This window comes from Corvus brachyrhynchos, unplaced genomic scaffold, assembly GCF_000691975.1.
Source record: "Corvus brachyrhynchos isolate BGI_N302 unplaced genomic scaffold, ASM69197v1 scaffold209, whole genome shotgun sequence".
NCBI classification, from domain to species: Eukaryota; Metazoa; Chordata; class Aves; order Passeriformes; family Corvidae; genus Corvus; species Corvus brachyrhynchos.
Genome location: NW_008246056.1, coordinates 1,539,183 through 1,553,822, shown reverse-complemented (window position 1 = coordinate 1,553,822; position 14,640 = coordinate 1,539,183). Strand labels below are relative to the sequence as shown.

The following is a 14,640-nucleotide window of genomic DNA, read 5'->3' as shown; positions in this document are numbered from 1 at the left end:
AATCTAACCCTGCTCCTTGTCAGTGTGAAGCCATTCCCCCTTGTCCTGTCACTCCAGGCCCTTGTCAAGAGTCTCTCTCCATCTTTCCTGTGGGCTCCCTTCAGGCACTGGAAAGCCACAATGAGGTCAGACCATCTTTATTTGTACAAGCCTGTGAAGAGGGATCTCCTTTCCCCAGATGTTCCTGATGCACCCACACAGCAGTGCCTTCAGGATGCAAGCCTGACTCCTCAACTGAAGGCAGCTCCACATCGCAGGAGTCTTGTGAGCTTCTGGCTGACAAGAGAAGCAAGAATAAAATAACTAAGCAGAGTTACCTGAAGAGGAAATCAAAACACTCGATCATGCAAGCAAGCTGAACTCTTGCATATGCTGAAACCAGCGTGCTAAAATCAACGGTAAATGAAGATACTGATTTTGCAAAGTTTTAAGTTTGAAACAGACTAATTAGATCTCGAAGGTAAAACCTTTATTGGTTGAACCTGGCGCAACACTTACTAAAGGAAAGAATAAGTCTCACCTCTTTTGAAGTGCTCTCATTATTCAATTTAGAAGGGATATAAATCCTCTGCTATCAGGAAGAGGTTTAACCTCTGACTGAAGGGTTAGGGAGAGCTTCCTCTCCAAGTAAGTTATTTTGGTAATGCCACACCAAGGGTAGTTTACTATTGAGCTGCCTGTGCCCAGTCAGCTCTTTCTATAGAGCACAAGGCAGAATGTTAGGCCAGATGGCCCCCAGCCTGACTGAACCATTGCCGGACAACTCTGTGTTGTTCAGAACAGATTTTTAGCAAATGATCCATGTGCAAAAGTCAGTACTTGGAGATGAAGGGCTTGTACTCCTTCTGGGAAAGCCCTGCACATCCCTGCGCTTTAGTTTCCCAAGCTGATAGAAGGGATAATGACATCTAATGAGTTAACTACATGCATATATATGTGTGTGCATATATAAAAGTTGTATGGTTGGGATCGTTGTTACACAGTCATACTAACATAAGAAATTAGGTTTTTCCTTGGGAATTTCAGGCTGTGTTCTGCCACTGAACAAAGATGTTAAACAAGGTACTCACACTGCCCAGGCTCCTGCTTTTGCAGTTGCTCACAGCACCTGAATTACGTGCTTGTCCTGTGTGGCTGCACCCAGGGGCACTCCATTCTTCCTACCAAAGGAGGGAGATGTTCCTAGAAGTAGGGGCCTCCTGCTGTAAAGTTCCTCAGATAATGTACAAAGGTAGCAGCAAGAACTTTATTTAGAGCAGGACATGAGGTACGGTACTGCAGGACTGATTATTCATTGCCCTGTCAGATGCCAGCAGCTGCACTAATTGGATGGCAACATCTTTAAATGATCTTTAACCTCAGAACTGAGCAGCAGGGAGTCTCTGTGCTCAGACATGCTGAAGGGCGCTCATTCTGGGCAGGACTCCGGTGTAAGTGTAGCTGAGGTGTTTGTTAGTTAATTATATTTATTTGGAGCATGTAGAAAACACTTTGGAGTTGGCAAACAACAAAAAAAGGCACCTTCCTACAATTCTAACTTGTGTGCTTTAGCTCTTCAGCCACTAATACCAAAGGGCACTTGGGTATCTATGGAACATTGTGAGATGGCAGCCTGTCATGGTGCGTTACTGGTTACATGCACATTGCTAGAAGATCCCAAGACCTGTGGAAATACTGGAACATTTAGGACCACCAAGCAAATCTCAGCCTGTTCATTCAATTGTTTCTATCAACTAGGTACCACACACTCCCAAGCAGCATCTGCAAAATGATTTAGGCTGCCTCTGGTAATAGCACCACTTTGCAAGAAGAGAGTTGAGCGAAAGTTGAAATGAAGTTTTATTCCTTTACTTGCTTCTCCTTTCTACCCCTTTAGAAAAAGAAGTCTGCTTAAAGATAAACAAGAATTCACCTTCAGAAACCCCCAGCTCCCCTCAGCACACCTGCATCTTGCTCTCACTGCAAAGTAAAGCTAACTCTTGAGTGACTTCTTGTCACCCTCTTGGTAGGATATAAAAATACACTTCATGCAGCAGTATCTGGATGGCACAGCCAAGTTCAGGACCACATTGTGCTCAGCACTATTTGCCAAACAAGTAGGAATCGAGACGCTGTTCCCCACGGGGCCTGCCGTACGTACAGACAAAGTCAAAGGGGATGAGGCAGTATTATCTCAGGCTTACAGCTGGGGGACTCCAATCCACAGGGATTATAGTATCTTGCCCAAGGTCACGCACAGGAAATCTGTGGCGGAGCTGGGAAATGAAACAAGAGGTTCCCAGGCACAGGCACATACACCAGGCACAGGACAGTATCTAGAATGGAAATGTTTCAACCCACACCTGTACAGGTTTCACAAAGCTTCCAGGCCTGCTCAGAAACTTTAGGAATGACATCATTTGTGCGTTGGTTACACCGACATTGTGACTAAGACACGTCTCTTTGTAAGTGTTACTGTGTCCTTTCTGAACGAACACGTTTAAAGTTGGAATGTTGGGTGCCTTAAGCAATTCCCTATCACGTGCTGTGTATTCCTAGAAAACCTACTTTCCATCGCAGTGTGTGGCTGCTGCATGTACTGCTGCCCTCTCGTGTGGGCCTGCTGGGAACTGCAGCGTTGGCACAGTCGAGAGGACATGATTATCTGGTGCCTGCCCCTGGCACAACCTTTCACCCCAGCCCTACAGCTAATGGACATTGTTGCCTTTCTCATTTGCTGTGTTGCTGTCTCCTTCCACGCTCGTTTTGTGCACGACACAAGCGACATGACAATGGAGAATCCAGGTCACAGTCTTGGCAGCCACGCTGCAGACCTGCCCGGTGAAGGGAACACTTAAGACAACTTTGTAGCAACAAAGCATAGTCAAAGGTCAGCTGGTGCTCTGGGGTTTCTCTTCAGCGTGCCAGGAGGGCCAGTTCCACCTCATCGATCAAAGTTCACCTCAGGCTGACTAGGACTGCTAAAGCCAAATCATCTGTTCTGGGCACATAACATTTCATAAGCAGCAGTTTGATACACACAATAAAAGTTGTGACAGGTAGTAATTTAGGAGAAGCTCCACAGGCAACCACAAAGAAATTCCAGTTATTTCCCACTTAAAGGCTGGCCTGAATTTCATTTTAGCAATAGCTCCTGATGGTACTTCTGCGATACCATGTCACTGGCTCCAAAGCTGGATGATTCACTTTCCATCACACTGGCAATGGAAGGGACCTCAGGGCAAATACGAATCAGGTTAAAGGTGTTCTACTTGGTCTACATCTCACTCCCTTCCTTCCACCACTCTCCCTTTTTTTTGGTTGTTTTTTGTTTCTGTTTTAACCAGAAGCCCTCCTCTTTAAAATACCTAGGCAGGTAATTATTGGCTCTCATTTGTGTTGCATTGGATAAGGTGGGGTTTTAAAGTACAGTTTCCAGAAGCCCAGCTGGAGCTCTTCTGAATACTTTTTCTTCACAAACTTTTGCTCATTAAAAACAAATCATAGAAAAATTTTCTTCCCTACAACTTGACCCAGGATTGAATATTAGATCTTTTATGCTGCGTTTTTCTACTAAGTCTTCCAATTACCAACTATCTTCCTCCTTTTGCAGAGGGGTAGAACAAGACAAAGCGTGTAGCTGAAACAATAAGCACAGTCTGGTGTAGTGGTATTTCACCTCCATCAGCTTCCAGATGTCTGAACAGAAGTGTGATGACACTGTGATGACACTCTCTCATTCTGCCAGAGATGGCAGAGATCCCTGTAGCCTTTCCACAGCCAGGGATTCAGAGCCAGGGCTGTCTGTGTGGCAGCAAGGAGGGAGGCACACAGAAGTAGCATGAGGACACTGGCAATGCCTGAGTTGCTCAGACAAGCACTGAGGTTGCTCAGGGAAGTTGATCAGCTCTGATTGCATCAGTTCCTTGTTACACTAGCAAATGCCAAAGAGGCTCTTTTCCAGTCAGCCCTGGAAAGCACACAGAACTCACTGCAAAGGATGGAAAATAGTACACAGCATACCGACCTGGAAAAAGGGAACAGAATAGACCAACTGAGATTGTCTCCACCCAGTATTTCCGGAGAAAGTTAATGATGAAGCAGTGGCTGACCCAGAAAATACTCATTAACACTAGCTGCAATATCAAAGGTAGCAAATGTATCATTTTCAAGCAAGGCAATAATGGGGACCATTGCATATTGTGCCCTACTTCAGACACCAGACATCTTAGTTGAAACAATCATTAAAAATTTGGGTTATAAAGGAATACTACCTAGCTGACACAGACGTGACAGGCAGAAGAATTCAGTATGGCTTCTGAATGAAATGGATCATTGATCTGGCCTGGTTTTGCAACTCATTAGTGGTCCAGTTACACTGAGCTAGTTAGTGCTGCAGCAGCCACATACAAATACACTGCTTTGTTCTTTAAAGGCAAAGCAAAAGATCAGAACCATCAGCTGTAGCCCTGGCTCTGCTGAGCATGCTGGGAAACCTTAGTTACCACAAAAGCCAGCCAGCTGACTGGCACAGGAGCAGGAAAGGGCACCTTTCAGGAGCACAGGGCCTCCACAACTTCCACAGCCCTGACAACAACAGTGCCACGTGCTAGGGCTTCAGTGGAGTTCATGGCATTGTCTTACTGCCAGTCAACAGTGCCACTACTGTTAGCTCATTTCTCCTCACATCTAATGAGATTAGGCTCCAGTTAGCTTAGGAAAATCCATTTGTTGGGATATTAAGAGTAAGGACTGCATTTGGATGGCTTAAATCACAAGTCTCCAGCTGTATCAAGTTCCCAGCCTTGATTAGCTCAAAAGATCTTAAGCAATTTTCACACCCTCTCTGGTCTCAGCACAGTAACTACACTTGAATCTGGCCTAAAAGGCCTTCTGCTCCTTGTTCAAAGATTAATTTCTTTGTGCTCCCTGAAGCATCAGGGGACCCTGCATTTGTTGTGGGAAGAATCTGTACATTCAGTTCTTCTCCCTGATCACCTCCAAGTGAACCTCTGCCTCTTTGCTTTAGGTTATACTTTCCCCGAGTCACTAACCAATTCTGTCATTTCAGGGTTACTGTTAACCTTAATAACAGTTCCTCAGCTGAAAACAAGCTCCTCGTCTCTCTTGCAGTGCCTGGGCTCTATCTGATTGAGATTACAGTACACTTCCAGTAAAGGAGCTCTCTCGTCTGCCACAGAGGCCCCACACCAACCAGCTGTGTGTCCCACACCCCAAGGAAACTGCCATTTAGGAGAGCTCCTGTGGCCTAATGCTCGACACAGGGCCATTTCTGGAACTGTTTCAGCTGGACACACCAAGCTTGGCTTTGGTCCTGCCTTCAGGCCCCGTGTTCTCGAAAGAGTCCCAGCAGCTCTGAGACGTGTGACATGAACAATGCAATCCCAGCAAGCCATGAACTGTAAAGACCCAAAGTTTCAGAGGGGAATTTATTGTATGGGATCATATCCAATATTTTTTGTCAACCATTCATGAGAATAATAAAAAATAGAAGCTTTTTAAATGACAAAAAATATAGTTACATATAATACAGATTTTCATCTTGCATTGAAGTGGAGCACTAATAAAATGCTCACTCATGTTTTCACAGTTTGTGTTGCTTCTCTAGGTTAAAGCATCAGCAACTCAAATGTTCCAGTCAGAACCCCTAGTTAGCAGTTTCATAGGATGATGGTGAGGGTGAACGCTCTCAGCATTCTGACACACTTCACAGGTAGAGCAGGCACACTTGATCCATTCCAGAACTATTAAAATTTTCAGAGGTACCAGCTACACTTGAGGCATCCTTGCTGCAACTGAAAGGGTTTTGTATCAGAACATGTTTTTAGGCCCCCTTTTTAGTCAGAAACACATCTATGGAACACTCAAGAGTGTGCTTATAGCCAATCTGGTTCAAAGGGCTCCGAGTTGATCCTCTGTGACCCCCTTTTTCTGCCCTCACAAGCACTGCACACGGGCACGAAGCTCTAACCCGTACTTGATCACATGTGTAAAGTGCTTGCAAGACCACAAAGGATTTAACATTCTTCAGCACTCCACTTAGAGACCTAAAGGCATTCACTGCATACATACATTTAGGTTATTTACTACACACACTTAACACTCAGCCCCCCAGTATTCTTGCAATAATTCTTTGCTGGTATAACAGCTCATACACCAAGTTTCACTTACTTAGTTTTCTACAAACATCGGAAAAAAACACCTGAAGAGAACTAGAACAGCTTTCAATCAGTCACTATATTGGCATTGAAAGCTTTATTTTGAAAACTTTAAGCAGCAATACTGAATAAATAGACAGAATGATTGTTTTGTCATCTCCATACAACTGATGGCCTTCATCCAAAACATTAAAATACTGTAGCAAATAGAATAAACATGCACATTTCAATGTTCTAAAAAAAAAAAAAAAACCAAACCAACCCAAAAAACAAAAAAGGAGGTGTAATATAAAAGTAACACTTTTGACGCTTTTTTAAATACAGTACAGACCATTAGAGACTATTTTCTGGAAAAAAATATCTGAATAGAGTTTTGTTATTTACATGTATCATTAAGGCCCAATTCACTCAAGTTAATGCACATCAGGAATTTATATGCTTTAAGGTAACTCACTAAAAATTACAAGATAGATGTTTCTTTGATCATACTCATATGATCCCAGTTCACTAAAATAATGCAATACTCTTCACGCTAAAAACAAGGCAATTGCTGCCCCAAGAGGAGATTTTTATTTCACTAAAGGATCTTTTTCCCTCTTACCTCATATGTTTGCATATTGCTAATGCTAGTAGTGGTAGTTCTCTTCTTCAAGAACTTCCTCCCAACTTGCCAGGGTTTAGAAAAGCAAGCAATCTCAAAGTTAACATACGATTTCCAGAAGCAATTCAGGCACTTGGGAACCCCACTAAGTCCCACTGAAAGATACTGGGAGCTGACTTTTCAGAGTGGGACTTGGGTTTCTCCCTTGCTCAGGCATTCAGACTGTTCACCTTAGCCTTAACCTACTGGCTTTTCAGATGGTCACCCCCCTCTTTTCCCCTAACAACATAGCATCTCCAGCAAAAATAAACTGTATCCTCATGGATGAAAGAGGTAACACAGTTAACTTCCATTAGTAATAAATTACAGGATTTCTCCATATAAATTCCCTGTGCACTGGAAAACAGTGCTTGTGTATTCAACTATTTAATGCAAGCAAAAAACCCCATTTTTATCATGCTGCCCAGTAAATAGTATGGCACTTGTTAAAATTAGTATGTGTAGCTTCCTTTCTGCTAATGCCCCAGAAGTAGGTTTGGAACACTTCTGAAAATGGACTTTTTGTACAGTTGTAAAGAAAGAGTGAGTTTCCGCAGTTGATCAGAAGCGTAATTCTAAACACCGTAGTGTGAGGAATTTTTCTGTTACACATGGGTCAATTCACATTTAATGCAAGGACATGCCATTTCTTTTTGGTTTATTTACAGAGAGGGTGAAAATGCTACGGAACTTCAGCCTGGGTGAAATTCAATAAGCAAGAGGAGTGTGGTGGGGGCAGGGGAATTTGTCAGTGTCTCACAACTGGCAGGTCTGGATACCAAAGCCTCTCCTTGGCCACAGGAGTGGCTGAAGCTGCAAACATGTGCCAAAGCCCTGGCAAGGAGGGGGCCACTCAGGGGTGCCGCAGTGGTCACTCCTGAGCCAGCTCCAGGCTGGCCCTTGTGTCCAACAGCTGCTGCAGTCAGCAGGTGCTACTTTTTAACTCAAATGGCAAATTCCTCCCTTGATTCTATTACAAAGCTGTAATTTAAGCCCTCCAAAGCTGCTCTTGCTCTTCCTTTTAATCCTTCTCCTCCTCCCTCTGTCCTACAGAGTAACCTGGCAGAAAAAGAGGGCAGGTTTTATGATGCAAGAGCCCAACTCAGCTCAAACTGGCATCTGTGGGAGATGGACCAGTCACAGAATATGACAAAAACATTAGCTGGGGGAAATATGCTGATCTGCCTTAAAAATACTTCATCTCAGGACAAAACTGTTTCCCCCCACCCCCATGCAGCATAATTTGGGCCAGACTTTGCAAGGTGCTGAGTGCCTCAGATCTCTAACATAAAGAGGTGCTGAAGATGCAAGATATCCACTGGAGAGGGCCATTTCATTTCTGTAAATTGAACCCAGAATGTAAGGCATATATGCTCAAGTACCTTGGACAGATATTGTCCCCAAACTATGTATATTTTACACTTTTTTTAATATATATATATATATATATACACACATTCTTTCTTTTTTTTTTTTTTAATACAAAGTTATGGGCACAGTAAACATGAGCACAGAATTGTGATAAACTAACAGTAAAATGGGTGAGCACTGCAAAGGTTCCTCAGGTAGGAATATCTCATTTTCCAGTTTGCTCACAAGGGAAGATGAGGGGGGGAAAAAAAAGACCTGGTAAGTTAAACAGTAAAAATTCAGAGTCCATTTGGAAAGGTCCTTTATATATTCACAGCCTTATCTGTTGCTGTTAGTCTTAATTCAGCAGCATTTTTAGAATATATGATGCCGTTAATAAGTGGAAAGGAAAAAAAAAAATGCATTAAACACTCAAGAATCCTTCATCTTCTGCTATATCTTTTAAAACTTCCATTTGTCAGGAAGGCCCTTTTTTTAGAAAAGGAGACTTAAATTACCATTTATCTGCACATCAGTGAATCAACACAAGAGGATGCTAGGAGTTAAGTATTTTTCTATGGCTAAAAGCTTGGAGTTTCCTAGCAGTGGTAAAATCCTGACCCTACCAAGGACATCAGGAGCTCAGTCATTTTGCCACTGAGCCCAAGTTTTCAGCACTGCAGTGAGGGCACAGTGCCCTGCCTCGTGCCCAGGGGATCTCCAAGGTGGTGATGATGCTGAGTTGCTGTTAGAACAGGACATCCAAACCAGAGAAGGCCCATCCCTTCCCTAACTCATCCATGAGGCCAGCCCCCAACGTTTACAGAGTGTCCCACTGATGCCAGTCCCTTTCTCCACAAACCTGGTGTCCCCTGCAGCAATCCCACTTCAAGGCCTGCAACCAACAAGCTATTTGGGAGTGGCTGCTTTCTGCAGGGAACCCTTTCTGTATAATTCTTTCTTAGCTTTGATTGCATTAGAACAACATCAAGATGTGATAGTTCTCTTTTCATATGTTTTGTGAAAAATGACCACCAAATGCGTGAATTTTCTGCTTGCAAGCTTTACATTCTGTAAGTGACTGTCTTTCAAAGGGACCAAATGTCTCCACCAGGGAGCTGAATGAAATCCTGGCCTCACTCTTATCAGTAAGAGCTCTGCTATTGACTTCATGGGACCCTGCCAGGTTTCTTCCCTTCACAAAACTTGAGTGGATTCTGGAAGGCTGGAAGAGGATACTCATTTGTGTTATGTCTTTCTTCCCCTCCAACAGCAAGATTTGTTACAAAACAAGAACACTGTAATGGCTAGTGGAAAAAATAAAGTACAAAATCACACACAGTGAAAGCCTCCTACTCTCTTTTGGTAAGATATATGGAGACAACTTCTTACATTGTTCTTTTCTCAAAAGGCATATACAATGTGGCAAAATATTTCAAATATACATTCTATATAATAAAATATCATCTAACTAGTGCATCCTCAATCATATGCTGGAAATATTTTTACCAAGCCAAAGTTTAAAATCCATAAATCTTTTGAACACTAGGTGCTTCATTCAAGGCAGATACAACAGCAAGTAAATCCCACAAGCTCACTTTTCAAGCCTTAAAAGGTAGCAATGGATGGAACATGACATATGATGACCCACGACAGAAATGAACAAAGTTAGTGGTGAGAAACCACTGCAATGGTTCAGCACTCCTCAGAACTCTGCATTGCAGGTTGCTGTACTTGATCAGATGGGGGATGTTGGTACACACAAAGTCACCTTGTCAGACTGACACACAGCCATACGTGATAATTCACAAGTTAAAAATAAAAATATAAAAGGTCAACATTCACAGGTCCATTGATTAAAGGGAATAAATTAAACCTCAGGTAAGTTGCATACACGGTTTCCTTCACCCTCAGTCTTCCATTTATGCCTATACAAGGAACAGTACTTTCCCAAACACTTCTGAAGTGGCAAAAATAATGAAGGTTTTTGCACTCAAGCTGTGTTGACAGCAAGGTCATCCTTGCCAGTTATGAATCGAGACAGTTCCTCTCTCTTTAGCATCAGTGCACAGGGTATGGCTCCAAGTAGTGTCGGAGGAAGAAGAAAAAATAACACGGTGGTGTAACAAAAAAGCAAAACAAGAAAAACTTCTTCCATTCATCATTGGCGGAATAAAATAAAGTGTATCTTGTCCAGGGTACCTTGCTAGGTCCTCTCTAGAAGAGGTATGTACTGTCATACATAAATGCCCTCTGGGTTAAAACCAGATGACAGGGGGTTCTGTAGGATCCGAAGGTTACTGGGGAGTTGCCTCGATGAGCCAGGGCGCTTCAGTGACCCAGACTGAAAGGTTGGCTCTGCAGGAGAAAAGGGGCAATTAGAAAAGTCATCAGCAGGGGTGACCTCCATAAAGCACCTCTCCTGCTCCTGCTTAATGCAATACAGAAAAACTAATTCCACATGTAACAAACTACTGAAGTGCCTGGCTAGGAAGTGAGGAGATCTAAGGTGCACACTTCCTACTCATTTCAAAACAGAATGAAACCCCCACAAAATAATTACCCTCCCACGAGAAACATACACACACACACACACACTTATATGGTGCTGTGCAGAAAGAGCTCGCACCTGTAACATAACTCAAAGCTTCAATTTCCTGCTCTCTTTAAATAGTTCATACAAGTGCTGCACTTGAGGACCTGGCTGTCTTTTCCTCTCTCCCCACCCCCTTGTCTGCCCAGTGCCTTTTGGTTATTAAGTCTTCTGAGTGGAGGGACAGACCCAGCACAGGAGAATGCTGAGACAAAGAGCCCCTTGCAAGCAGAGTGCTGCATAAAGTACGTGACTTTGCTGGTGCTGCAGCTCTGACACGCATTCAAAATGCTCCCGTGGTTCTGCCCAGGAAATTCTGAATCCAGATGTGGGCACGTGCAGGCTGCACTGATCTCACTGGGGGCAAAGTCAATTCGCACCTGATGTTAACAGCCATCTGTGCAGGGCTTCTGCATGGCTGGCAGCCCAGCTGGGTTAGCTCCTGTTCCCGTGCGGCTGCTGTCTGGGATTTCTTGGGATCCAGACACATTCCTTTTTCTGCTTTGACAACAACCCCACCAGAAGAGGAAGAACCCAGACGAACAGCAATGTCAGATGTACAATCACGTTCGGTGCTGGCAGCCAGCCATGGCGGCCACTCTCGAAAGCTGCAGGCTTAATGGGTTGCTGATGGGACAAACGCATGCCCGGGCACAGTGGGAGAGAAGTTCTCCACATACTGCTCTTTATTTAGAGCCTGCTAAACCTTTGGAATGAAAAGAAGTACTCGACAATGCGCTCTCAGTGTTTTTGCTAATGTCTCTGCTAAGGGAGCATTCACTTCAAGTAGGAGCGCCAGCATTAAGCGGCAGTAAAGGCACTGCTCGCCCCTTCTCCCTCCCTCCCTCCCTCCCACCCAAAGCATTCCGAGGGCTGCACCTCTCTCGAGCTCCACATATGGGGCCTCCACCTCCACGGGGTCTGCCGGCAGCACCGTCACCTTGGTTCCCGTTTGCTGGATGAACTGCTGCAGGTTCACCTGGCGCAACTCCTTGGTCAGTTGCTCCAGTTCTTGTTCCCTGTCCTGCCAGGAAACAAAACATCTGCTGAGCATATAAAGCAGCATTTCATGAGCATATTTACAGTTGGGCAACTAATGCTTCTCCTTTTGAGGAGAAAGCCTCCAATTTTTAAAGCTCAAATGCAAATTGAAGAGTTGAAAGTTATTTTAATCTTGTAATTTAAAAAGCAAGTCAACATTCACTAGCAGTTACTAGAATCACAGAATCAACTAGGTTGGAAAAGACCTCTGAGATCATTGAGTCCAACCCATTACCCTAATTGGGTTTTTTTAAAATGTATTTTATTTTTATATGGCTTCTTGGAAGACTAGCAGATGTTTCTCATACCACCTGAGAAAAACTTTGGCACATCAGCAAATAAAGGTAATAGTGTGAATGCTAAAAAAATAATCAATTCAGCAGCAGTCTGGCACCAAGTCTTACTTCTTCCTGAAGTATCCAGCATGGCTTGGACAGCTCATTTAATTCCTCTAATCTTAAAAGGAGTGTAATTCTTTTCTCTTCTTGTTCTTTGTGTTTTCTATTTAAAATTTTTGGACAGAACTTTCTCACTCTGCAAGGGTTTTGTGCAATGAAGCCAAAGCCTGGCTGGTTCACCACCCCTTCAAAGCACAGATGATCATTTAGGATCTTTCTCTGTACTTCTGTCATGATATGCAAAACTTACAGCTCTGATAGATTACAGCAGTCTTGGACTACTATTATTCCCACACACAGCAGTTAAGCTGCTTTAGCAGGTATCTTTAACTTTAGGTATGCAATAAAATATTTCTCTATTTCCACCCCACCAAAGCTCAATAATACAGAGCTCAGTTTATTTTCTTGTGGACTTTCAGATTTCTGCACCTTTAGGTTTAGAACAAGATTGGAAGATCTGGATTTAATGGGAACTTTCCAAGAAGTGAAACCTCGACTATGAAAAGAACCAAGCTAGAAATATTTTGAACTCCATCATAGCCTCGGTAAATGTGACTAAGGACAGATAAAACAAGTAAAGAAGACTTGAAGCTTTCCATCAGTGCAAATCCTTAAGCGTAGCATGTCTGGAAACTTAGCATAGATAAACATGGCCAGAACTGCTTACAGTTTTCCTCCATTTTGCTTTGGATCAAAAGATTACTTTTTCCCCCCCCTCATCATCTAGCAAAAACACCTCATACTGACATGGTTCTAGGGCAGGAGTAAGGATACAAAATCCTTTTCCATATTCACAGTGGAACTACCTTAATGCCACTGCAGCACTGCAGAATATACTAAGTGCGAATTCCGGGAATCAGCAAGAACCACAACTCCAACTGATGTGTGGTGCCTTAGGACGATCTTACACAGCACATAAAAATCCCAGGAGCCCCAATCTTTCCGCCACCCCATCCAGCTAGCAGCTGGAGTTCCTTTATTCTTTCATGCCCTTTTAAGTTCCAGGTGATATCATTAACTTTAGCAAGGAATCAGGGACTGGATTCTCTTTTGACACATGTGCCACAAATACCTGAGGTGTAGAGAAAAATAAAATCGTGAACACCAGCAAGTCAGCCAGGAAAAAGAGGGATGCTGTTCTTTAAAACCAAAGCTGATTAAGGTGGCAGGTACTTTACTTTAGCTCTGTATCTTTCCAGGTGCTGCTTTTGGACTGTTCTTTGTAATTCATCTCTTTTGGTGGCAGACAAACCTAGCAAAGATCAGAAGTTTATCCTCACAAAAGGCTACGGTGGTGCAAATTGCTGCTTTTCTTCTTAGACAGTTTGAATGGGCAAGTTAAACACAGGTGAAATGAAAACTGCCTGCTCTTCAAAAGAAACCCCACAAACTGAAATGCAATTTGAAAATGAAAGCAACACATTCCCCCTTTTAGCCCGATTCCCTTTGGAAACTTTCTTGTGTTGTCTTTCATGGGCTTCAGATTTGTGTAAGAGAAATTAGTCACAATTTCTGACTTTCTCTAGCTATGGATAGAAAGACAGTCTTACCTGTAATCGCTTGGTAGCTTGGCCCAAAGACCTTTCTACAGCTTTAATGCCATTTTCCAATCTCAGACTCTGCTGGCCCTGAATATCAATTTCTCCCTTCACCTTCTCTATCTTTTCCTTGACCTCTTCTTCATTCACCTGGGACTCTTGAACTTCCCGCTGCAGCTTCTCTGCTTCAAGGCCACTCTCCATATTGTGGATCTGAGACACGTAGTCCTTGAGCTTGCTCTCACACTCCAGGATCCTCTGCCTCATCTCCTGCAGCTGCTCCGTCAGCTGCTTTTCATTCTCCTGTTCGATCTGCAGCTCATTTTCCCAGAACTCTTCCTCCTCGATCTCCACTTCGTTCCGTTTGATCTTCTGCTCCAGTTTGAGGATTTCTTCTTCCAGGCTGGCATTGTACTTTTGCTCCCAGTAGCGGATCTCAGCTTCATTGGACTCCAGCTGCTTCTCGATGCACTGAAGCTTCTCTGTCTGGAGGTGGATCAGTTTCTTCAGCTCATCCGCTGTTGTTTTACAGTTGTTGAGCACCTTTTGCTTGAACTCGGATTCCTTGCTCTTCCCGAAGATGTCCATTAACCCCTTAGCGCCGCCGGTGAAGGTGAGGGATTTCCTTTTTGGCTCCCTCCTCTTCATGGCCTTGTCCCCCGGCGGCCTCAGCTTGGCCAGGGGCGGCAAGCTCTGCCGGTACAGAGTCCTCTCGGGGATGCGCGCCACGCTGTCCGACGTGGGCCGCTCGCTCAGGGAGGGCCCGGTGCGCCGCAGGATCAGCTGCACGTCGCTGGCGTACTGTCCCCACTTGTTGAGGGACACGATGGGGTTCTCGTGCGGCGCCAGGTGCCGCTCCGTGTCCCGCCACTTCTCGATCAGCGTGTAGCGCCCGGTGCGGCCTGCAGAGGAGCACCGCGTC

General features: G+C 44.0%; 2 protein-coding genes across 2 annotated transcripts in view; both read right to left on the bottom strand.

Moving 5' to 3' along the window:
• Nucleotides 1-14,640, bottom strand: part of SSPN (sarcospan) — an 84,482-nt gene that overhangs the window by 58,385 nt on the left and 11,457 nt on the right. The window lies entirely within an intron of this gene.
• Nucleotides 6,206-14,640, bottom strand: part of RASSF8 (Ras association domain family member 8) — a 36,599-nt gene continuing 28,164 nt past the window's right edge. The window contains exons 3-5 of the mRNA XM_008642437.2: nucleotides 13,731-14,620; nucleotides 11,621-11,765; nucleotides 6,206-10,506 (exon numbers count right to left, since the gene is read on the bottom strand). Coding sequence (XP_008640659.1) covers nucleotides 10,385-10,506; nucleotides 11,621-11,765; nucleotides 13,731-14,620 — 1,157 coding nt within the window. The 3' untranslated portion in view covers nucleotides 6,206-10,384. The remainder of the gene's footprint in view (nucleotides 10,507-11,620; nucleotides 11,766-13,730; nucleotides 14,621-14,640) is intronic.